Source organism: Malania oleifera, chromosome 13 (genome assembly GCF_029873635.1).
Source record: "Malania oleifera isolate guangnan ecotype guangnan chromosome 13, ASM2987363v1, whole genome shotgun sequence".
Classification (NCBI taxonomy): Eukaryota; Viridiplantae; Streptophyta; class Magnoliopsida; order Santalales; family Ximeniaceae; genus Malania; species Malania oleifera.
In genome coordinates this window covers 5940473-5967475 of record NC_080429.1, presented here as the reverse complement: position 1 = coordinate 5967475, position 27003 = coordinate 5940473, and the positions used below count along the sequence as shown (strand labels likewise).

The 27003-nt window shown below is 36.8% G+C and overlaps 3 protein-coding genes across 3 annotated transcripts; 2 read left to right on the top strand and 1 right to left on the bottom strand.

The window, feature by feature from the left end:
- The first annotated feature begins 13740 nt into the window (after positions 1-13740).
- Positions 13741-17107, top strand: LOC131145433 (receptor-like protein EIX2). The gene is made up of 2 exons (XM_058094506.1): positions 13741-16776; positions 16887-17107. Exon 1 carries the CDS (start codon positions 14982-14984, stop codon positions 16683-16685), a length of 1704 nt encoding a protein of 567 aa, XP_057950489.1. The 5' UTR covers positions 13741-14981; the 3' UTR covers positions 16686-16776; positions 16887-17107.
- On the top strand, positions 13776-14747 carry LOC131146720 (receptor-like protein EIX1). Its single transcript, XM_058096477.1, has one exon. The coding sequence runs from the start codon at positions 13776-13778 to the stop codon at positions 14745-14747; it is 972 nt and encodes a 323-aa protein (XP_057952460.1).
- A 368-nt stretch (positions 17108-17475) lies between the features above and the next one.
- Positions 17476-18855, bottom strand: LOC131145434 (arabinogalactan protein 41). Its single transcript, XM_058094507.1, has 2 exons — positions 18480-18855; positions 17476-17792 (listed from the first exon to the last, which is right to left on the bottom strand). The coding sequence occupies exons 1-2, from the start codon at positions 18601-18603 to the stop codon at positions 17686-17688; spliced, it is 231 nt and encodes a 76-aa protein (XP_057950490.1). The 5' UTR covers positions 18604-18855; the 3' UTR covers positions 17476-17685.
- Positions 18856-27003: the final 8148 nt, after the last annotated feature.

The window sequence follows — 27003 nt, the reverse complement described above, 5'->3', positions numbered from 1 at the left end:
ATACCCATGTCCAACCCGTTATGCTGCCCTCACCGGTCCCCAAACATTCACACCTATGTAGTTAAGAATACCCACCATTTTTTGTGTGGTTGCATTACACAAAACAATATTACCTGACTCAGAACTCTTAGCTGTAGCCCCACCTACAACTATATTACCCTGCAGTGCATAGAAATTCCCTGCTATCTTCTGTCCCTTCATCACCATCAATATGCCATTACACACTATCATCGTCTCGCCTTTGGACTTGTAACTATACCCATCACAATCCAAAGTGTAACGACCTGCTTAATTTCCATGTTGTTGTTTTTTTTTGTTTTTTTTATAACTAGGATACTATGACATTTAACATACTCTGATACCCTGTGAGGTTAAACCCGATCATCAACCTAAGCAGCAAGAAACAGAAATCACATGAACATAACCATATGAAAATATATACAATACCAATACCATACAATACTAGAGTACCACGTGTTTCCCAAAATATACACATATCACTGTTCCCAAAATATCCTCAACTGGTGAGGGCTATACAAAATGCTCCCAAAATATACTCACTCTCTACTGACAGGGCAGTACTATGACCCCCTCTATCTGTAAGCCTGGTTTGCTCGCTTACTTGGATCACCTAAAAAATATTAAAGTAATTGGGATGAGCCAACGCTCAGTAAGACGAAATATGCTATTACTAGTGTGTGACAAATGAGCTATAGTATTATGAAAATATGTTTTCATATAATCATGTATAACTGAATATGTAAATACAGTACAAGTGATAAAATCCACCACCCCTTTCCATGTTGTTTAACATAATAGTAATAAAGATTACTATTCAAAATACTTTTAGTATAAATAAGTATGTTCCCTGTTACTGTAAATCTGTACATACGTAATAGTAACTGAAAACTTTCCCTATGGATAACTGTGTGTCATGATTTAACCCCTCATGATAGGGTTGTGCGACCCGTAGACGGGATCTATACTAACTGGCCGACCAGGGTAAATCACTATACTCTATCGGTCTGATCTGCCCACCTCAACCTATATCTAATGGGGAGCCTGTCCACGTCAAGGGCCTAGGTGATCGACCTACTACCACATATTATCTAAATAGGTGGTTGCACTTATAACATAACATAATATCTGTAGAAACGGTACCGTGCTCTGTAACTGCATAGTTCAATAGGGTTTGATATTATATAATATATCTCTATATACAACTATCTGATTTACCATGATTATGAAATAACTGTAATAACCATGATACTACATAAACTGTACTGTAATTCATTCGTCATAATACTGAGAACTGTATAATCATAATACTGAAACTGCATAATCATAATACTGAAATTCTTATAATCATGGTACTGAGATTCGTATAATCATGGTACTAGAATTCGTATAATCATGGTATTGAAATTCATAAAATCATGGTACTAAAATTCATAAACCATATCTCCATACTATATTCATATTCTCAAATCACACCATACTTTAATACATACTTTTCATAATTTAATAAACTGTATATTATTTCAAATTTCCTAGTATAGCATATTTCCCTTACTTGTTTACTGAAAAGCCCTTATGACACACTAGCCTAACACCCGCAGGACCTCCTACCTAACACCTTAAAAACAACATTTGTCAGAACGAAATATTAGTATTTCTCTGCCTATATCATTTCCTATAACTGTCATAAGGCCAAAAATGGACTAAAAGGCCTTACCCTGAATTTGGGATGAATTTCAACTCGATCCTACCGACGATCTTCCCTAGTAAACTTGAAGAAAACTCCTCCAGGAACGTCATGGTGAATTCAGATCATCGATCCGATGACTAACGGGGCCAAAATCGAAGAGAGAAGTGAGAGGATCCGTAAGAGAGAGAGAAGGGAACTGAATTGTAATAAAAATCTGATTTTCACTACTTATAGGGCCAGATTCGTCGACGAGACACGTCACCTCATTGATGAGTCCTTTAGTAAATTCGTCGACAAATCTCACACTTCGTCGACAAAATTCAGAGTAGCCCAAATTCGGTGCTCGGTATTTTCTCATCGACGAAATGGGACCTCGTCGACGAGATCCTGAAGACATTCGTCGACGAACCCTGGAAATTCTTGAAATTTATATTCTCCAAAATGTAATGTCGTTGGCAAATGCGGACAACCTCCTTCTGTTCTTATTCCCATTTTCCTCCCTCTTTGTTATTAAAATACTGTTATTCTTTGGGTCACTACACAAAGCACCCAATGATATCACGTTTTTTCGTAGATTGGATACATGCCTTACCCCATATAACGTCCTTATCACACCATTATACATCTTGATCCTGATATTCCCCATTCCGATAACTTTGCAAACCACATCTTTTCCTATCAGAACGGAACCGAGACTCACCAATCTATAAGTGGTGAATCACGCTTTGTTGAACGTCATGTGAAAATAACATATCGAGTCTAAAATCCAAGAACTCGTGAGACATTCTGAACTTGATGAAACAGTAAGCATCTCACCTTCATTGCTCACCGAGTCCCCTTCTTCAGCTACATTCAAGGATTTTGACGAACCCTCTTGAGCTTTTGCCTTTCCTTTCTCCCACTCCAGACATTCCGATTTTATGTGTCCTAGTTTTTCTCACTTAAAAGAATGAACATACTTCTTCCTCTTGGATTGAATTTTATTACCACTTGATTCATTCTAAGACTTGTCTCTCCCATGATCCTGATTACCCTTCCCCACGAGCCCTTCACTATATAAACTCTCATCAATGAATGTGAAATTTGGTGTAATCCCAAGAGGGGGGTGAATTGGGTATTTTAAAATTTCTAATACTTTAAGTCCTAATATTTAAAATGGCACAACCACACCAACACAAATTTGGAGATATAAAGATTTTAGTATTATACAACTTAATAAATTCAGGCTATGGATATCTCAAACAATTTAGTATTACCTAATCAATATCAAGTGCAAGAAATATTTAAGACATACACAAATATGAAATCAACAATCAAGTGCAAGCGGAAATAAAAATGAGATAAGGGAAGAGAGATGCAAACACCAGATTTTACAAGGTTCGTCCAACTTGGCTTACGTCCTTGCCTTGGGTAAACTACCCAAGGATTTCACTATACAACTCCTTAACTTGGGACAGAGCTTCCCGTTACAATCTGCTGCTTACAAGAGGCTAGCACAACTTCCTCCTTACAATCTGCTACTTACAGGAGGCATAACTTCCTCCTCCCCAGTTCACAACTAGAACTATAAATATAATGGATAAATAAAAATTTCGAATACACTCAGATGCTTCTCAACAAGCCAATGTGTACAAGTGAAATCCTAAACACTCTCTTAAGATATAACTTGAAGTTCAATGGAGTAAATGTGTTGATCTTAATATGATATTTGAAATAGAATAATATGTGACCTTTGTTGAGATACCTTGTGGAAGAAAGGCTTAAAGGATTTGATGTTACTACCCATATCAACAAGGTGCACATTTCTTTTCGGGAGCCTTCCCATAAGAACTCCACAGTTAAGCGTGCTTGGCTTGGAGTAATCTTTGGATGGGTGACCTTCTGAGAAATTTTCTCAGGAAGTGTGTGAGTGAAGACAAAACACACTGAAAATGACACGTGTTGGTCTGTGGGGCCAATCATTATAAGGCCCACCCCTTGTTGTTTGGTCCAGGTGGAGGAGGAGAGATGTAGTGCTCCTTGGCAGACCCAGGTTGGGGCGTTACAAAATGGTATCAGAGCAATTATCCAACCGAAAGTGTGATGAGATTCACATTGCTTGGGTTTGGTGTGGGTTCGCAATGACGGCGTTGTGTTCTGTAAGTGGGGGAGAATGTGATACCCCATGGAAGAAAGGCTTAAAGGATTTGATGTTACTACGTATACCATATCAACAAGGTATTGGAACTGGTGTATTCCCAAGAGGGTGGGTGAATTGGGTATTTAAAATTTTGTCCTAAGTTCAACTAATCCAACAATCAATGTTACACAAATCTAGGGTCTTTCTATGTAATCGCAAACCCAATCAAATATTTAAACAATAAACATAAACATACAAGTGCATAAAGTAAATTGCGAAAAATAAAACTAACACTAGATATGTTAACAGGATTCGGCCAATACTGCCTACGTCCCCGCCTTTAGCTCGCAAGCCCGAAGATTCCACTATGGCTCACTTAACGGGTGGAGCGACACCGTTTACAACACCTTACCAGGATGGTGCACCTAACTTTCCTAACTGGGTCAAAGCCAATCCGATTCACATGGCTAGTCTCCCTCTTCTGATCATACGTTGGGAAATACAACAAATATTCAAATGAAATATTTTGTACAACCAGATTGCTTCTAATACAAGCAGATATGTACCACTATGCACAATCAATCAATGCACTCAAATATGATATGAATATAAGCTCAAGTGAGTATGTGTGATTTTCTCTTAAACATATTTTAATGTAAAAATGTGAGAGAAAATAATAATGATGATCTTTGATCTAAATACAAGATATTCAATAAGTTTTTTTCAAAGATCTAAAACCCTTAAATGATTTCTCCAATATATATATATATATATATATATATATATATATATAAGAAATAAAGTGCAGGAGATTTATGGTTCAAGCCCAAAAAGGATATTGTAATAAAGCCTAAATGAGCTTATGAATTCTTGCAATGAGTGTGCAAGAATCACAGGTAAGAATGTTTTACTCCAAAAAATGTTTATCAGCTAAGATGTGTAGGAGAGACGATCAAACCACTCTCAAAAAATATTTTTCTAAATTAAAATCAAGGAGAGAGTGAATGCCTTGAAAGATAAAATGCCCAAAATATGAATGCTCTCTTTTAATAAAGATTTTTTCAAAAGAATAATGAAAATAGAGTAAAGATTGAGTGAAGAACAAAAATATTTTTGGGAGAATTTTATTTGTAATCTACTTGTTAAGAAAAGAGTAATGGAGGGGGTATATATAGATTTTGGAGGATTTTTGACAGTTAGGGATATATTAGGAAATTTTGAGAAAGTTTAAATAAGGTTAATAAAAATTAACAACGTTTTAACCTCGGTAAAATTCGAGCAACCCGAGAGGGTCGGTCGACCAGGTTGCCCAATTCGGTCGATCAGGATGAATTTGAACTGAGAAGATGGTCGACTAGGCTTAAGGCAATTTTCAGAACCTCTGAGGTTCAAACGACTAGATTCAGTTCGATTGACCAAACTTGGATGTTCGGTCCATTGGGTCAATTTTTTTACTAAAAGTTCGATCGACCAGGGCGTTGCTGCTTATTTTGAGGTTAGCCAACCGAAGGGTGAAACCATTGACCCTAAGGAGGTTCGGTCAACCGGAGTGCTCATAGTGTTGGGGTTTGGTCGACCAAATATGACAACTTTGTGCATTTCGGTCCTATTCTTCTTATAAAGTTGTCCCTATTCACATGATAATTAATTTTAAAATTATGAGAGATTTTTTTCATGCAATATTGTGGGTCCTATGGTCAATCTAAGGCCTTTGAGCTAACCTTAAAAATACGGCGTTGGTCGATTGATCCCTAAGGTCCTGTGGCTCCCTATGGTCAGTCTATGGTCATCACTGAGCTTTTATCCATATCATGCATGCAATGTATTATTATAGACCAAATTTAAAATAAAATGCATTACAAATTAAAAACACAAGTTTTATTCTTCATCTTTGCTCTTCTGTCTTCCGTGGAAAACACCAGTTGATGTGAGCTTTAAGATCTTCAGGCTTCCATTATCCTTTACCTTATGTGTGCGCAAACATATCAAGCCTGCTCAAACACTGGATACACATATAAGAAACTTGCGATTTGTCATTATCAAAACCAGAGATCGAACTCAAAAAGTCAACACAAGGTGCACCTTTCTTTTCGGGAGCCTTTCCATAAGAACTCTACGGTTAAGCGTGCTTGGTTTGGAGTAATCTTGGGATGAGTGACTTTCTGGGAAGTTTTCCAGGAAGTATGTGAGTGAGGACAAACACACTGAAAAGGACACGTGTTGGTTAGTGGAGCCAGTCATTAGTCCGATAAGGCCCGCCCCTCTTGTTGTCTGGTCCAGGTGGAGGAGGAGAGACGCAGTGTTCCCTGACAAACTCAGGTTGGGGCATTACATTTGTGTATAACAATATGTATGATGAGTTTCTTCAAAGATCTAAATCCAATGCAATATTTCTCCAAAAAATAATTTTTCAAATAATATGTGTTGGAGATCCTAGTGTTTGCTCTCAAAACCTTTTGCAAAAATAAAATCTTTGAATAAAAATATGAATGTAAATACTTTCAAAGATTTAATCCCTAGTAACAAAGAAAAACTTTTTTTTTTTATATAAGATTTTTCAAATAACGGATATTAGGGTTCTTGCCCCCCAATAAAGATTTTAAACAAAGTGAATTGGAGAGTAGATAAGCTTTGAAAATATTGAATACTCAAAATAAACTTTACCAAACCTCAAAACCTCAAGATCAATAATGCTTTTCAAGATGATATGAGTGAATGCCCTTTGAAAACTGAGAGAATGCCCAAAAGATATCTGAATACGATAGAGTGTAGGCAAGAGGTGTAAAACTATGTTTTAGGGTTTTTAGGGTTGATATATATAAGCATTTTCAGCATCTAAATGTTTTCTAATCGTTGGATCAATACAAATATTTTTAATTAAAAAAAATCTGCTCATTTAAGCACTGGAGCTTCAATCTGCCTGACAAACTCGTTGACGAGTGGACACACTAGTTGACGAGTGTCCTTCACTCGATCGTTGACGAGACTAGGGGATTAGTCGACGAGTGGTCTGTTTGAGAAAGTTAGGGTCTCGGTATTTTCTCATCGACGGGAACATGCATTCGTCAACGAGTGACCTTCATGCATTCGTCAACGAGGCCAGGGGACTAGTCGACGAGTTCCCTATTTTTCAGCCCTATTAACCATCTAAAATGCAAATCCAACCTAGAACAAGTGCATATGAATGTTTCATGAAAAACATGTACCCTAGGGTCCGTCTATTGGTCATTTTGAGCTTCCAACTATATCTTATGAGACATATTGTAACAACCTGATTTTTCATGCCATTTTTTTTCCTTAATAAACATATATAGCAAAAATCTCTATATTTTCTGCTAACTCATCTTAGGCCTCAAGGGAGCACTGAGGAAACTTTGTTTACATTACATTTCTAGGAAGCGGTAAACATAAAACTTACAACTGTATTTACAATACTAGAAATCTAAGAAGTCCCAAAATATACATCACAAAATACCTAGTGACATCAATCAAAAACCTCGGGATCTATCCTAAACAACCAACACCCAAGACACACTCACCCTTCCAAAAATAGCAGTGCAGGAACTTCTCTACCCACGAGCTTGATCTGCTCGCCTAATTGGATTACCTGAAAAATGTTAAGCCATTGGGATGAGACAACGCTTAGTAAGAAGAAATATGCTATTACTAGTGTGTGGCAATTGAGTTACACATGTGATATACTGATATAATACTGAAACTGTAAAACTGATAGTCTAGTAAATCATACATATTACATTTATTATAATTTAAAATACAATTGTATATCTGAGTTTTCTAGTTACACAAAATTCTAATATTATAATAAAACTACTGCTGCACTGTAAATTTGTGTATATATAGAAACAATTGTGATAATACCCTTGGAACTGAATGTCATGATTTAACCCTTCATGACATGGTTGTGCGATCCATAAGCTGGACTTGATTCTGGTTGACTTGCCAAGTAAGTCAATATGAATCTCTACCAATCAAAAATCTGGTCTATTGTAGTCTCTCCGAGCACAATACTACTCTACCTTGTCAAACCGGCCACCTTAACCCAACTTTTTAGGGAGACTGCAATCTCTCCTAACAGAGTAGACGAAATCCACACACTATCTGAGATATGTGGTTGCACTCTGATATGAAATAGCAATGGTACCGTACTCTGCTGTCTGAATTTGACTGAATATTTCTACAAGCTCTGATACTATTTAGTATTGATATATATAATTATCTTACTGTTTTTACCATGATATTGAAATAACCATAGCATTTCAAAACTGATCTGCATAATTTGAATATCTGGCTGAATAACTGAATAACTGCGTGTTATGGTTCTGTAGTCATGACATTCTGAAAAATACTATAAATTATATTTTTTGGAAATTGCATATTGATATCTTCTGCTAGTATACTGTAAAACATGATATTTATAAAACTGTATTAATACTTTACTAAACTGTTATGAACTTATGCCACACAAATGAGCAATTAGATTCTTATGCTCTAAAATCTGTAACTCCTACTGTAATAATAATAATAATAATAATAATAATAATAATAATATTATTATTATTATTATTATTATTATTATAGAAAAAACTGAATAATAAGCTGATATATATATACATAATCTTCTGATATACTTTCTAAAATCCATAGCATAGCATATTTTCCTTACCTATCTGACTGTGAGGCTGGCCTCCACTCAACACTCCACTCTGCACCCTCGGTGTACTAATTTCAAAAACCTGCATTCATATACACATATTCTCCAGTAAATCAATACACTCATAATTCTTGAAATTGCTTATTCATAAATTTCTTAAACTATAATTTACTTGGGTTCCTAAACATATACTTGCTGGGATCCTCAACCCATGACTATAGGGGCCTAAAACACCCTATTCCTGAAAATATGACACCCCAAATTTACTCCATAAAATACCAGTATATTCTCATAGAATACAAAATTTGGCCTTAAATAATACTGGTAATACTGAAAATACCTAAAAATCTACTTACTATAATTTTAGGATGGTTTCCAAACTGCTCAAATCGAATTTTCACTCCAGTTAGGTTGTAGAGAATCTCCACAGGGTCACCATGATAACTTCTGATCATCAAACTAGGGAGAATCAGAGCCAGAAATTTAGAGAGAAGTGAGAGGGTGCGTTTTCTAGAGAGAGAAAATGAGCGAGCGAAAAGTTTTTGCTGAAAATCCCGTTTTTGCATATTTATAGGTGGCTGGCCACGTGGCCTCGTCAACGAGTCCATGAAGGTGGTTTGTCGATGAAGACGGTGCCCTCGTTGATGAATTTCAGGCTCTGAAAAATAGCCTCTCGGTAAATTCTTTTCGACGAGATAGGTGTCCATGTCCGCGTTCGTCGATGAGACCCAATTGTGTTGTCACGCCCTGAAAGTGTGAAAATAGTAACCTAACATGTCTCTGTATCAATTAAAACATATATAATACAATACAATAAGAGGGTCCGACCCCGTGGGGTATACGGATGCCCTATACACAAACACATATACATCCATACTCATCAAATATGTAGCGGAAAATATTTCATCTATCCATATAACATACCATACCAGAGTCTATACAACACTAGGATATACAAACACATAATTACAATATATACTCCAGGTGTCTACAAAAACCATCACGACAATCCGGTTATAAAACTCGTACCTAATTAGGGACTAAATGTAGCTAAACGACACCTCTGCTTCCGGATGCTAGGATGCTAGTTTCGGCTACCCGAAGGACCTGAAAACATTTGTATATACATTCGGGGTGAGACACTTCTTAGTAAGGAAGAAAGAATGTTATATCAGTGTGTGGCATACCAGTGTTATTTAACGTAAAACATAACACTATACAATACGATACAGTTCGAAAACATTGCCATATAGTTCCAGTATTTTCAAAAATCCATTCCAGTACATATGATACCCAAACATACGGTCAATGTCGTCACAGTAATATGCAACTACCCTGCGAAGACCGAAGCCTCATAGTGATTACGTTGCCAATATGGTGTAGCTCACACCCCTCGGTGACCAGCTGGAACACACTAGTGATATTTCACACCCTCGGATATAGAGCCAAACACTTTTGCCCACGGTAATGAACTGGTACATGGCGTAGCGTATAGTAATTAGCTGCCACATAGCTGTTTCAGCGTATGGTAATTAGCCGTCACTAGCTGATTTCTCAAAACCTGGAATCATTTTGGAACTTACGTTCCTATACTCATCAGCGTACGGTAATTAGCCGTCACATAACTGTTTTACAAAATACCTAGAACAATTACATACAACCATACATTCCACACTTATTTGATATACTGTAAATCATATCGTTTTCCAATTCAAGCATACAATTTTATACAAATAGAGATACGGTCACCTCAATAATACAGATTAAACACCACATACAATTTTCCAAACAAAATAGAGATAATACCTAAAAATTTCATTTTTCTTGAAAACTGTAACCCAAAAATCCCTCATTTTATCGGATAGATTCCCCAAACAAGTAGTCAAAACATACATACGATCGTAACGTACAGGTTTACCGATCCCAATTTAAAAAATAAACTGATATAAACAGAATCCCTTTACCTTAACCTGAATTCCAACTACGAACTCTACGGTCCCCAAAACTACGAACCGAAACTCCAAAACCAATAAACCACAATACAATACATGCTTACAACTCATACTACTACACATATTCTGAATCAGAAAAGAAAACCGAGCCTTACCTCGATTTTGGTCCGAAACCCGAAACTACTCAAAACGAGATTTCAATCCGCTAAAAACGTAGAGAATCCTCCCCTAATCTACGCGGTAACGTCAGATTTATGAACCAGGAAACGAACGACGAAGAAACTTAGAGAGAGAGAGTTCTTCAAGTTCTAGAGAGAGAGGGAGAGAATATTCTTGAGATAACTTAGTGATTAAGCAAAGGAAAGTGATATTTATAGCCCTTGACTCGGCCGCCCTCGTCGACGAAATGGCGCCCTCGTCGACGAGCCACTGAAGATGCCTCGAAATCTCTCGGCTTCTCCTCGTCAACAAGCCTTTGAACTTTGTCGACAAGAATAGAAGGGACTTCGTTGACGAACTCTGACCTCGTCGACGAACTCTACTCAATTTATCAATTTACCATTCTTTTACATAATTAGTCCATATATCACAGTTCGGGTTCTTACATGTGTCCCCCTTTTAAAATTATTTTTCCTTCTCTTTTCTTTATTATTTAATTCCAATAATTATTTGGGTTATTACACATGTAAATACACATACGACTAAATGCACATTACAATTTAAAAACTAGATAATCTTCATCCTTTTGTTTTTCTACTTCCATGGAATGAGCTAAGTCGTATGTGCTTCAAGTTCCTCATAGCTTCCATAGCATTCTTACCATACGTGCATACTAAGTAATGATCTTGTTCAAAAGCTCAATGCACATGCAAAATACTAAGTGATTTGTCATTATCAAAACAAGATTGGACTCATAGAGTCAACACTGACCTTCTTCCTTTCATGGAGCCCCAGCAATGCACTCGTGATGTCCTCCAACTCTAGGGTTTCTTTCCCCCAAGTCAGCGTCGTAACCAGATTCTCGTACATAGGTGAAGTAGAAAGGGAATTCAGCAACATCAACACTTGTCCTCCTCCTCAAACTTCACATCAACTCGCCTCAGATCACTAATGATCTGATTAAATGTGTTGATGTGTTAAGTCAAGCCCGAATCCTCCGCAATTTTAAGCCAATAAAACTTTTGCTTAAGATACAACTTATTCTAAATCGACTTCGACATGTATCAGCGCTCTAGTCTCAGACAAATTGTTGCCGACAAGTCCTCCTCCATGACGTGATACAACACGTCATCGACTAGACATAACCTGATCGTGGAAACCGACTTTGCTTCAAGCTCCTTCCAACTTGCGTCGTTCATGTCATCCGACTTCTTTTCGTATAACGCCTTCACTATCCCTTGCTGCACTAGTAAGTCTTTCACCTTTCGTTGCCAAAGCTCGAGATTACCAGTTCCATCAAACTTGTTCACATCAAACTTACTCGAAGAGACCCCAGCTATTGTATACCACTTGTTGAAGTTCGTTCAACTTAAACACGCGCAGCGGAAGCATACAATCAAACATGAAACAATCAACAACCACTAATGTAAGCACTCGATGATGAAATATACTCAATAAGCAATCAAACGATAATAAGAAGAAGCAAAAACACAACTAGAATGCACAAGATTTACGTGGTTCGGCAACAACGTACGTCTATGGGAGCAACACTTGGGTTTCCACTATGATTAATGTCAAAGCTACAATCTTTGAAGCTTACTTGAAGCTTAATCTATTTAAGGTTACATAATGATGTTTGTATAACCATCTAATGCCTATAGAAGACTTCTAGTGTAACTAAATTACATCTATAGTTATCCCCTCGAGGAAAAAACCTCCAAATAAGCCCAATTTACAAGCCCTTGAATTCAAAATACGTGATCTATTTTGAATATGAGCCACATCCCCAACAATAGATCTGATAAAGTTTTATGTTGGTTGTTAGCTACCTAATACGACCCTGCTTCTTTATCTGGGCTTGGGTTCGACTATATCTGCAAAGACTTTGTGTTACTAAGGTGAAGTACATGTTTACATTTTTTGTTTTAGCAAACTTATTTCACAAAGATAGTTTTCTAAGTTACACCTTACAACTAGTAGAAACTATTCACACAATACAATGCATTAATTTTTTTTTAAAAAAAATATACAATTTTGAGTGTGCGTCCAAGCTGGACTAATTTCCACGCAATATTACTTTTAAAAAAAATTTAAAAAAATAATTTTTTTTTTTTGGTTATATTCCAAGACTTGCAAGTGAAAACATAAAACTATAAAAAACAAATATTAAGCCTACAAATCCTAGACACAAAAATCACCAAAACTAACCAACTATTGGAAAAATTTTTTTAATAAAAAGGTCAAGTCAACTACTTGAAAAATACCCTTTTATATTAAAACACACCTTTATTTTTAGAATAACTTAAATAAAAAATACAATAAAAATAAAATTGAACTCTTTCTCGTTTGGCGCCATTCTCACATAAACCATAAACTACAGTAAATACGGAAACGGAAGCCCCTGCCACTGTCAAACCCTAAATTTGAACCTCTTCTATAACTCTGAATTATTGGAAAGTTGAGATCTTGATCGCTGAAGAATTTACAGGGAAGGACCATCTGTTATCTGTGCTGGTCTAGGTTTCTAGAAGGGGAAGAGAATGAGATTCGAACCTGCTACGCGGAAGGCAAATACTGCTCAGATGTCGTTTTAATCCCTGCACACCTATGTTTGTTTCCTAAGAAATTCCCACAAAAAGAAAATAAAATACACTCTTGTGTGTGAAACGTGGGTATTTTCCGGGCGGATTGTTTTTCCTTAGATGGGGATTGGCAATTTGTTGTCATTCTCCATCTGTAAATGCATCTGATAAATTTCTCGAAATCAAATACTTCAAAATGTTTCTTTGGTCCCATATGTAACTAAAATATGAAGTGAATTGATTCCTTTCTTATGAAATGAAACCCTATCTTTTTAAATTTTTTTATGAAAATATTATCTCATCGGAAAATTCATCTGCCCAAGCTACAAGTCGAGTTCCAAGTCAAAGTCATCTATATATTATCTAATGCAACCCGTATGTATATATATATATATTACGATTGATGAAGACGGGTTGCATTAGATAATATATAGATGACTTTGACTTGAAACTCGACTAGTGATGAGACAACATTGTTGAAAAACAGAGCAACTTTCCCCAGGGTGTTATATAAATAGCAACCTTTTTTTACGATGATAATTGCAATTATCGATTTATCATGTTCACGATGATGATAACCATAATGTGCAGAAGGTCCTTTCAGTTTCAGCTTCTGCCCGCATACATTGTCGTGTTGCTAAGCATGAGGATGGTTGTGATTGGAGTTGATTCTGGAGTCAGAGATGCTGGCATCCATTGCGTAGAAAGGGAGAGGCGTGCTCTGCTCATGTTTAAACGAGAGCTCATCGATGAAGATGACATTCTCTCTTCTTGGGCAACTGATGAAGAAAACAAAAATTGTTGCAACTGGATGGGAGTTCACTGTAGCAACCGAACTGGTCATGTGATTCGGCTCAACCTTGGGTCCAACTCTTTGGGAGGTAACATTAGTTCTTCACTGCTTGGATTGCAACATCTCTATCATCTGGACCTCAGTGAAAACTATTTTGGTTGGTATACTCCTGTCCCAGACTTCATTGGTTCCCTTAGCAATTTAAGATATCTCAATCTGTCATTTTCTTTCTTTAGTGGAACACTGCCTTACCAGCTTGGAAATCTTTCTAACTTGCATGCTCTTGACCTCAGCTGGAACTATGATATGTATTTTTCAAATCTTGAGTGGCTTTCTCATCTCCCTCATTTGGAATACCTCGACATGAGGGATGTCAATCTCAGTAGTGCCATTGATTGGCAGCAAGCAACTAATGGTCTCTCTTTTCTAACACACTTATACCTAGGTGGGTGTGGCCTCTCTCAAATAGTTCCTCCCTCTCCCCACCAAGTTAACCATTCTTCATCTCTTCTTGTTCTTGATCTCTCTGAAAACAATCTCAATTCTTCCATATACCAATGGGTTTTCAACTTCAGCAGCAACCTTGTGCAGGTTGACCTCTCGAGTAACAACTTGCAAGGTCCAATTCCGGAAGCTTTTGGGAGATTATGTGGGTTGAAGTCATTGCTTCTATATATGAATGAGTTGAGCCAAAAGCTTTCAGGGCTTTTTGAAACACTACTAGGCGGTTGTGGAGGGCACTTATTCGAGATTTTGGACTGACATTCAAATCAATTCAGTGGTTCATTCCCTAAACATTTTAGACTTCCTCTTACTCTTGTTGTTTTGGACTTGTCACACAACCAAATTGGGGGGCCATTGCCTGAGCTTGTGGCATTTTCATCATTGAGGGAACTACATCTTGGCACAAACCAAATAAATGGGTCTATATCTGAAGATATTGGGCATCTTTCTCAACTCGAGGTCTTGGATGTTTCTTCAAATTCTTTAGAGGGCATGATTTCTGAAGCTCACCTGTCTAATCTCTCCAGATTACGATTCTTGGACTTGTCTTACAATCCATTAGCTCTGAACCTAAGCTTTGACTGGCTTCCTCCTTTCAAATTGGATATTATACATTTGAGCGGTTGCAAGCTAGGGCCTCATTTCCCAGAGTGGCTAAAAACTCAAAATAATTGTTCTGAGCTTGATATCTCTGGGGCTAGAATTTCAGATGTTATCCCAAATTGGTTTTGGGAACTATCTCCAAGATTAAGTCTCTTGAATCTATCCTACAACCAAATCGATGGTTTGTTGCCCAATTTGTCTGTGAAGTTCCAAGATTCAATTAAAATAGATTTAAGTTCTAATAATTTCTGCGGTGCAGTAATGCCATCATTGTTTCCTAATGTGTCATTATTGGATCTCTCAAAAAACAAATTCAATGGGTCTGTTTCGTTCTTATGCAAGATTTCCGGAGAATCTTTGTTGCATCTTGACTTGTCAGACAACCTACTCTTAGGGGACCTACCCAATTGTTGGATGCATTTGAAAAAATTAAGTGTTTTTCATTTGCAAAACAATAAATTGTCTGGGAATATTCCTAGCTCAATGGGCTCCCTATTTAGCATCTACAGTTTGCGTTTACGCAACAATGACTTTACTGGAGAATTGCCTTCATCATTTCAAAATTGCACGTCGTTGACAGTTCTTGATCTGGGAGAAAATCAATTTTCTGGCATAATACCAGCATGGATAGGGGATAGCCTATTGGATTTGGTTGTCCTTAGTTTAAGAGATAATCAATTCTATGGAACCATACCCCAAAGCCTCTGCTACCTATCACATATTCAAATCTTGGATCTCTCTCTAAACAACATCTCAGGAAACATACCAAAATGCATCAACAATTTTACTACCATGGCTCAGGCGAATTTGGGTGTGGAAGGGAAAAGAGTGTTTCTTTATTCTAATTCAATTGCTAATTTTTATTGGAATTCTCATGGTGACCTGTTCTATGAGATGGTTGAAGATGCATTCTTGGGCTGGAAGGGAAAAGAGTTGGAGTACAAAAATGCTGTGCGTCTTGTCAAGAGCCTTGATCTTTCAAGCAATAAACTAACTGGAGAAATTCCTAGCGAAATCACGTGCCTTGAAGGATTGGTGGGCTTGAATCTATCAAGGAACTCCATGAAAGGGTCAATTCCTTCAAACATTGGTCGGATGAGATCATTAGATTTTCTTGATTTGTCTATGAATCATCTTGCTGGTGAAATCCCTGCAAGTCTTTCTCAAATAAATCGCCTTGGTGTCTTGGATTTATCATGTAACAACTTGTCAGGAAAGATTCCAAGAGGCACTCAATTACAAGGCTACAACGCCTCTGTCTACATGGGAAATCCTCAACTTTGTGGGCTCCCGCTTCTGAAAAGGTGCCCAGGGGACGAAGTGACTCAAGACCCACCGTCTACTGGTGGCAATGAAGACAATAGAAATACTCAAGGAGATGAAGCTGTGCTTGGAATATTCCCATGGTACTATTATGGTATGGGGCTTGGATTTGCAGTAGGATTTTTCGGAGTTTGCGGTACTCTAGTGCTCAAGAGTTCATGGAGAAATGCCTATTTCGAATTCTTGAACAGTATGAAGGACAGAATCTACGTGATGCTTGCAATTTATTTGGCTCGATTTTGGAGGAGGCTTAAAAACCATAGGTACTGATTTCATGAAATGGAATAGGTTTCATGATCAATGCTATCTTACGAAGGTCAAGAAGGCAATCTCTGGTATTGGTGTCATTGACAAAGCAGAGGTAATCTCATTACACGCATAATTTGCTGCTGTCATGATGTTTGTTTGGTTTTGTGTTATGCTATTTCTTCTTACATTTTCTCTGCCATGTCTTCCTTTCTTTCCAAATAGCCCGACACCAGCAGGTCCAGAGTATTTGCTTTTTCAGACTTTATCCAATCTCAGTGAAAAAAAGAAAGTCAATGAGATTCCCTATATCATCCCACTGCCAAGCTTAGTTTGCAAATGGGAGGCAAACCAAATTTTCTGAATTTGATCATATTTAGTTTGGGTTTTGCCTTGTGCTTTGTTTGGAATGCAAATGAAAATAGAATTCATTTCATTTATTTGCAGATCTATTGTGCATTTAGCACTGTATGTATGCATTAAATCATGGAATTCATTGAATTCTCTCTTTAAAATACAACCTGACAGCAAAAATGAGCTTTCATATCTAAATTTAGCGATGAAAAAACACCACTGCTACAAGATTCCATGATCAAATATGATTTGGGTTCTTGTGTCGCAATGTTTCTGATCAGATGGTTACAAAGAAAGGTTTGGAAGCCCTGTATCAACAATGAATTTTAGTTAAACTTTCTAGACTGAATTCAACTGGGCTCGCCGTTGAAAATGTCATGCTTTCTAAATGAATCTAATTTTTTAATTCTCCATTTCATCTTGCAAACATATAGAGTCAAGGAAAAAGAACAAAACAATGGACACCCAAATAGAGATTATCAATTATAAAAACGAAAGGGATGAAAACACAATAAGCACTGTTCCACTAAAATCTCTACCTCACCATGATCGCTCAATCCCTCAAAAAAAAAAAAAAAAAAAACAGTTTTGTTGTACACCACCCACTCCAAAACCGCAATGACCCCTCCCTCAAATCACTTTCTAGATCTTGCTATACCATTAATCAAATTTAGAAGAGCTTGTAGGGAGATGAGGCGTCGAGTGGGTGGATGAGGTAAGTGAGCACCAATGCCGCCAGCATTAGCACGTATGCAATCCCTTGATCTATTGTTGTCCCTGCAACCAAACACCACCCCCAAAAAACAAAAAAACAAAAAAAATTAATTAGCCCTAATCATCATTATATATGAGAAATTCTGTAGTTGGTCCAACACGTATGTTATTGTTTATTTGGTGGATTTCATCTCTCCAAAAATCCGCCAAATGATTTTACCATGATACATTGGTGAAGGATGGAACTTTGGCTACTAATTTTCAAAGAGGCTATTCACTTCTAATTTTGCAAAATTCTTTTTTGGTTTTGCAAATGCAAAGACGAAATTTCCAAATGTAACACTTTCACATTTTGAAATATGAATGAAAAAGAAAATTATATGGGACGGTGCCTTCATCAAAGGAATAATCAATTCATATTTTCTTGGAAAGTTGTATTGAGATGGAAGCACTCGAGCGTAATTAAAAAAGAAAGATATATGTGGCATTTTTTTTAAAGATCTATTCTCCGAATTTTCTTTAAATTTTCATTTTCCTTGTTTTTTAAAATCCAAAACAAAAACGAGGCCTGAATGCTCCAAGTTAGCAATGAAAATAACGGAAAATACACAGCCTTTCAAGTTAGCAGTTATGAATATATCTCTAAGCACTGCTCAAATTATTCATGTTTCCTTTTCACGCATTTTCTCGGCAGCCGAACAGGAAAAAAGAAAAAAAAAATGAGAATGAAAATGAAAATTGGGAACATACCATCGCTGGTAGGAGCTGGGGCAGGAGCAGGGGACTCTGCATTTGCTGCAGGCAAAACAATGGCGAAGATGAGAGCCATGATGGCCACCACATTAAACTCCAAGGAAGCCCTGGAGATTGCCATTTTCTGCCGTTTTCTCTTTCCTTTCTTCCGGCGAGAAAGAGAGAGAAAACCCAGAAGACAAACAGACAGCGAGAGACAACAAGAGGAGAGGTAGAGGTGACCATGGAAATAGGGGTGGCTTGCTTATATAGTGGTGGGACGGGGTGGCCTCCAAAAGGGTAGTTTGGTCAAATGAAAATTGAGGGGCATACCCGCATTTGTAGGGTAGCCCCACACCCATGTGGCCGTTAATCTCAACGAACAGTCTGGTTGCCAAGTTGGCGCCAGCATGAACTCTGCAATTCTTTTTTTAGGTTTTCACTTATGAGGATTTGATTTAAAGAGTAAATGATGATTATTATTATTTATCACTAATCAGCTCCTACAATTTTGCCACTCTTGTTTTGTGGTCCAATGAATTCATAGGGCTTAATTTGGAACATTTTTACTTAATGGTAATTTGCGTGAATTTGAAAGAAATTTAATATTAAATTTAATTTTTATGCTCTTAAATATATGGGAGCTTTCTAATAATATTGTATTGGAGCTATTTCATGATTCTTGATTCAGACACAATCTAAAAAGTAAATTACTTTGAAAATAAGTTGAAATGGTGGAAATAGTCCTTAATATTGATATCTTTAAAGATCAAAAATCATAATTTATAATTTTATATGGATCACAAATGCACAACTGTAGGCAAAATTACATATATTCCCTTATGATTTAATAAAAAAATAATGAGTCGATCTATTTTTATTATGATCATTGATTCTCCCAAAATGATATGATTGTTGTAGACACCCCATTTTGTTTGGGGCATTACATAGCAAAACTTGATTTTTTCTTATTTTAATTGTAGTGTTCTCTTAGGTCTTTTTCAAAGTATGATCTCTCATTTAATTGCAATTTGTATATTACTTTGTAAATATTCATTAATACAATAAAAAATAACTAAAAATAAAAATCTAGTGGGTCAGCTCCTCTATCTTAACACCTGCATATACATCACAAGAAAAATTTTAGTTAATAATAGATTAGTGATTGCAAATCAAAATAAACAAAAATCAATTACTCAACTTCAAATTTTGATTGATCAATCAAATTTGATTGACCAATCAGAGTTAATTTGAGGTTCTCATTCTGACCTATAAATAGAGCATTTCAAAGAAAAAAAATGGATATTGAAAAAAAAAAGGTGAGAAAAGAGGTTGAGAGATTGAAATTGAGAGGTTTGAAAAATAAAGAGAGAATTAAAAAACTAAGAATGAAAGGGGTTGGAAAGTTGGCACGTTGGGAGTCTAAAGAGCTTTGGATTTTGAATTGAAGAGCAAAGGGAGCACTTTGAGCGGAAGCAGCAAGCAAAAAGGGAAGTTTTTGAAGATTTAAAAGGTTAGTACTTTTTTTTCTTGAATATCATTGGTACTTTTCTGAATTTAAGATTGAGTTATTAATAAGTAGTTTCAAAAGCCGTAGAAAATCTTAACAAAATTTATAATCAAAAGAACCCCAAAGGAATTCCCCAAATAGGGACTTGAATTGGATTCGAAATTTCCCAAACAAAGAACCCAAAATTTTCCCTCAAATTTTGACTTGAAAATCCAAAAGTCAAGCTCGAATACCTATATCCAAAAACCAAAACTTGAGTCCTACGAACCGAATCTGAATACCCATATCCAATTACCCTAGACTCAACCTTGGGACCTAGGTCAACTTTACGCGTGTCCGAGTCAATTGACCCATGGACCCAACCCAGATATGGATCTAACCTATTTACCCCAAGACTCAGGTCAACTTTGACCTAGGACAATTGTCCCAATTTCACCTAAGCCCACATCCTAACAAGTTAAAACCCTATGGCTCAATTGGGCCTTCCTTAGCCCTAAATTGCCACAGCCCAATTGGACCTTATTTAATTTCTTTAAATCCTAGCCAGACTAGCCCAATAACCCAAGTCCAATTTCAATCCAATACCCTTTAACCCAGTTCAATTAGCCCACCTAACAATCTAGGCCCTTCCTAGGCCCAATCACTCAAAGCCCAAATCCAAACTAAATGTCACCTGATAGGCTTGGCCCAATCCAAGTAACCCTAGTCTAATAATCTAATCCTAGCTTAACCCAAATTTAACCCAACCTTTTGACCTAAGTTAAAACTAAACCCAAGCACCCATCAACCCTGTTTGGCATGTAAGAAACCCCAAGAAAAATAAAAAAGAACCTCAAGAAAAATACAAAAAAATAGAGAGACAATTCAAGAAATCACAAAGGAAAAGAAGACTGAAGGGAAAGGGATTGGCTCTTTACCTTTTGTTGATTCGTGTTTAGATATGGAAGACCCAAGCAAAGATTTTGAAGCTCTCTATTATGGTAGGTCTTGTCCAAACATGAAAAAGATTGAGGAAGGAGTGAGTAGAGAGAGAGAGAGAGAGAGAGAGAGAGAGATGATATGTGAAAGAGAGATCGAGAATCTAGAGAGAGAGCTGTGATAGAGAGCTGTTTAGATTCTCTCTTCTCGCCATCTCTTCCCTTCTTTTTCTTCTCTCTCCCTCTGCTGTATTTTGTCACGCCCCTCTGTTGTAGCTGCTGCTGCTCCTCCTTCAATCCTCCGCCCCTACTGCCCTCTGCTGCTGCTCTGCAACCCGAAGCCTACCTCTGCTTCTGCTGCTGCCATAGCTGAAGACCCAAAGCTCCTCCATTGCCGCTACTGTTCTTCTTCTCCACGGCCAGCCACGACTTGCTCTTTCTCTCTTTCTTTTTCTTTCTCTTTTTCTTTCTTCTCTTTTCCCTTAGCTTTCCTTTGTTCTTGCTTTTAAAATATTTGAATAATTGTTATTTTTTAGTAGAATTTTATTTAAATTTTTAATTTTTAAATATTGTTTGGGTGTTATTATTAAAGTTTGTTATTTTCTTTCTCTCTTAATTAATATTAGCATTAGATTTAATTTTTGCTTGAGCTATTTTTTTTAATTGGTTAAAGTTCGGTTTAATTTCTAAAAAAAGAAAAAAAAAAGTATTTTCTTTAGGAGTCAAAATGGTTTTCTTCCCTAGAATTTAACTTTGGTTGGGTTTTAATTATTTTTAATTTTTGTTTAATTAGATATTGAATTTTTATCGTGTTTTCGTTCATAGTTTAATTGTTAAAGAGTTAATTTTGGTTCGCGTTATTGATTGCATTGAAATTTAATTTTTGTTTGAGTTTGTGATTGATTGACTTTTTTTTTTTTTTTTTTAGAGTTGCAAGCTTTATTTCTTGCTTAAAATTATCGTCTTTAGTTATTGTTTGAAGTTCAAATGTGGGTTTTAATTCTTACCTGGTTAATTAAATATAGGATTTTTGTTTTTCATTGTTAATTTAGTGCGCGTTAGGGCTCATAATTTAAATTGCACGTACTTTTAATTCGTCAAAAAGAAAATCTCGAACATCCCGAAAAACCCGAATCTGAATTGTGTTCAGTGACTCTTTTGTTTCTCATTTTTGGTTGGAATTACATAAAATTTGGAATTAAACTGCATTTCCTGAAGAGACGATCTGGCCCTTGAGCTAAGTATTACACGACTAAACTCCTATACTTGGGATAGATTTCGAGCTGCTTATTTTTCAAGTGAGTCATAAATAATGATTGTATATTTGGAACACTAAAACTCATATTACCACACACTGATAATAACATATTCTCACTTACTGAAAGAGAATAGGGGGATGCATTGGGGGGAATTCCGAATCGGGTCGAATGCATGTTATCGGTGTGGTCGGTCTGGCCATATTGCGAGCGACTATCATGTGCCGCTAGCTAATGTACCCGCTCTTAATCGTTACCGGGGAAACAATCAAGCGTCCCGAGGCAACTAGCAGAGGAACACCGCCTTGGCGCGGGTCTATGCACTGACACCGGGGGATGCAGAGGCAGCCGACGATGTGGTGATAGGTATCATTCTTATATCTTCAAATAAAGCTATTATTTTGTTTGATTCAGATGCCACCCACTCTTTATATCTTTGGGATACATCAAGTTATGTGGGATAGAAAGTCAAATGTTAGACACCGAACTATCAGTAGCCACACCGACGAGATCAGTAGTAATATGTAGAAGGGTGCTTATAGACTATTTAGTGGATAGTCAGGGGAAAATGCTACTAGCCAATCTTGTAGTATTTGACATGCATAGGTTCAATATGATTTCGTGAATGGATTGGCTAGCCGCCCACTATGCCAGTATCGATTGTCATAAGAAATAAGCGGTATTCAGACCTCTTAGGGAGTTGGAGTATAGATTTGTGGGGTCGTGTGTGCGCTCTCACCGCAATTATTATCAGCTATTCATGAAAGGAGGCTGCTTCTAGGTGGGTGTCAGAGATACTTAGCCTATATAAAGGAAGCGCCAGGAAAGGAATTGAAACTTGTAGATATTCCAATAGTAAGAGAGTTTTCGGATCTCTTTCCAGAAAAGTTACTTGGATTACCTCCTGATCGGGAAATTGAATTTGCTATTAAACTACTTCCAGGGACAACACCGATATCTAAAGCTCCATATAAAATGGCTCCAGCAGAATTAAAAGAATTAAAAGAACATTTGCAGCAATTACTGGATAAGGGATTTATAAGACCTAGTGTATCAACCTGGGGAGCGTTAGTTTTATTTGTAAAGAAGAAAGATGGAACGATGAGGACGTTTATTGACTATAGGGAGATAAATAAAGTGACAGTGAAGAATAAGTATCCTCTTCCCCGTATTGATGATTTGTTCGATCAGAGTCAGGGAACACGAGTTTATTCAATGATTAATTTCCATTCCAGGTACCATCAAGTGAAGGTCAAGGTAGATGACGCTTCAAAGATAGTGTTCCGAACTCGGTATGACCATTATGAGTTTTTGGTTATACCATTCAGACTGATGAATGCTCCTGCGGCGTTTATGGATCTAATGAACAGGGTTTTCCATGAATACCTGGACCAATTTGCAGTGGTCTTTATTGATGATATTCTGGTCTATCGAAGAACTCCGAGGAGCACGAAAATCATTTGAGGATGGTACTATAGGTGTTAAGAGAAAGAAAGTTGTACGCTAAATTCAATAAATGTGAATTCTGGCTAAAGGAAGTTACATTCCTTGGACGTGTGATCTCTAGGGACGATATTTCAGTAGATCCAAGCAAAATAGAAGTGGTAGTGAATTGGACGAGACCAAGAAATGTTCAGGAGATCATGAGTTTCTTGGATCTGACAGGATACTACCAATGGTTTGTGGAGGGTTTCTCTAGACTATCGGGTCCACTAGCACGATTAATGAGAAAAAATATGAAGTTTGAGTGGGCCAATGATTGTGAGCAGAGTTTTTAGGAATTGAAGCAGCGACTCGTCACTGCACTGACTTTGTCTTTTTTCCATTAGGAGATTGTGGATTTGTGATATACAGTGATGCATCTCAATAGGGACTCGGGTCTGTCTTGATGTAGCAGGGGAAGGTTATTGCATACACTTCTCAGCAACTAAAAGAGTATGAGAAGAATTACCCTACCCATGATTGGGAGTTGGTTGCAGTGGTGTATGCATTGAAAATTTAAAGGCATTATTTGTATGGAGGGAAGTGTGAAATATTCACCGATCATAAAAGTTTGAAATATTTCTTCACACAGAAAGAGTTGAATATGAGGCAGAGGATGTAAGAACCCGACTCGAGAATTTTGGATTAAATAAATGAGAAAAGGGGAAGGAATTTAAAAAGGTGAAAATAGCAAGGCTCATCGACGAGGCTCCTTCTCTCGTCGACGAAGTCCCTTCAACAGTTCGGTGACGAAATTCAGAGGTTTGTCGACGAGTGAATATTGAGAGATTTTCGAAATTCTGAAATCTCAGGCTTGTCAACGAGGCCACGCCATTGTCGATAAATACCTTTATTTTGGTTGTCGACGAGCGCTCCACTTCGTCAACGAATCTAGCCGGGTCAAAGGTTTATAAGTTGAATTTTCATTTGCTTAATGGTTAAGAAACATAAAATTCCTCTCTCTCTCTCTAGAACTCGAACCACTCTCTCTCTCTCTCTCTAAGGTTTTGGGCCGTTTATTACCCTAATCAACGATCCGACGTTGTTACGAGGATCGGGAGGAGAATCTCTACAGTTATAGCGGATCAGATCTTCATTTTGTGGATTTTTGGGTTTTGTTCCAAAATCGAAGTAAGGGTCTAAATTCATTTTTGGTTTGGTAAATATGTAGTAGGTAGGATTGTATTGAAGTATTGTTCTTCGGTTTTTAGATTTTGGGAACTCGGCTCACTGTTTTGGGAGCCGTTTAGTTTCTGTATTGACTTTCGGGGAAAGGTAAGGGGTTTCTGTTTATATCAGTTATTTGTAATATATGAATCGGTAAAACTATGGTTTACGATTATACGGATGTTTTGGTTTCTTATTTGGGAAAATCTATTGGGTGAAATGACGAGATTTTCGAGTTACAGTTTTTGAGGAAATTGAGGGTTTCAGGGATCATCTCCAACTCTGTTGGAAAATTATTTAATGGTTAAATTGTAATATAGAGATGACCATACTTTTGATTATATTAAACTGTATTTTCGGAATATCTAATATGAGATTATTTGTTTACCCAAATAAGTGTGAAATGAATTGTTGTATTGAATGATGTGTTTTGTGAAAAAGCGTGCCGGTTAACTACCGTAGGCTATGAGTTATTGAAATGAGATATAAGAATAGGAGTTCCATATTGTTCCAGGTTTTGTGAAAATGTCGAGTCGAAATCAGCCCGAACGCCAAGGATAATCAAAGGGCGCTGACTTATCCCTGAAGGCTGAGATGTTGAGGCGGGTCAGAATAATACTGTAGGCAAAGAGTGTGAAATATCACTTTCTATACTGGTTGATCACCAAAGGGTGTGGGTGTAACGCCCCGAACCCTTAAACCTGGGTTTGACGCGTTATACCTGATTATATCTTGATAATCATGATCCATAACATACGCAGTAGAAAACATAATTATAATCTCCATGTAACATAATACCAGAGTTTACTAATTCTAACTATAATCCATATTAAATCATTCATCACCTGCATTTCCATAAATCCACATAACTCCCAAAACAATTCAGTATTTTCACAATCATTCCTTACTCAACAACCTTAAAACATAAATGTTATGTAACGCCCCGAACCCTAAAACCCGGGTCCGGCTCGTTAAACCTGATAAAATCCCTGATAAATCATAATCCATAATATACGCAGCAAAAAACATAATTATAATCTCCATATAACATAATATCAGAGTTTACTAATTCTAACTATAATCTATAATAAATCATCCAACACTTGCATTTCCATAATTACATATATCTCCAAAACATTTCAGTATGTTCACAAACTTTCTTTTCTCTACAGACTTAAAATATAAGGACGTAAAACATAAATATTTGCATCCTAAAATTAACATAGAAATATACCATTTTATTTTTCTATTTCCCAATAATGATATAAAAACCTCGAGCTCTCAAAACTCGATCTCAAGGAAATCCTGAAAAAAAAAAAATTCATATTCAAGTGAGACACATCTTAGTAAGGGAAGAAACCATATATTAAAACAGTGTGTGGCCAATATGAGTTTATATATAACATAATATTTAACATTTGAAAATCTTTAACATAATTTCCGAAATCATTCCCTGATCCTAATCAAACACATGCAAATGTTTAACCCGCGAGATTACCCGAGGATAGGGGTGATTACCTGCCCATACAAGTAGCACCCCTCTGCTCTGATACATTTGACAACCCAAAGATCACAACTAAAGCATACCAGGGCATTCACCTTACTTAGTAAGCTCTCAAGTGATAAATTGATCTCGTACTCACACGGTTCATACAAAAGTTTACCGGCAAAGGCCCTAAGGATAGGGAAATCTACCCGCCCATACAAGTAGGTTCCCTCTGCCCTAGTACGTTATGCCGCTACTGCCACATCTGTAGCTACTAGTGCACTCGCCTTACTCAATAAGCCCTTAGACGAAAGGTACGTCTCGCCCAATCGTAACATGTTCTACGTACATACATACTTCTAATATTATAATACATCATTTTTTCTATCATTATTCAATCATACACATCTGTTCATATTCATAGCTTAACATTGCATTGCATTTCACTTTAAGTGACTCTTTTCCATTTGTATCATTCACGTTTCACATTTCATTTCATTGCATTGTCATTTCATTGCATAACGTTTTCATTTCATTCCTTTGTACTACAGCCACTTTTTAGCCGTCATTTGTTAGGCCACATATAAATGCGCTGAATCTAACAGAGTTCCTTTTAGCTATCATTAGTTAGTCTACATAAAAATGAGCTAGATTTGCTAACCCGGCTTTCAACTGTTGTACCTTTATATGGTTGCATTTAACATACACAGACAACATTGTCCAT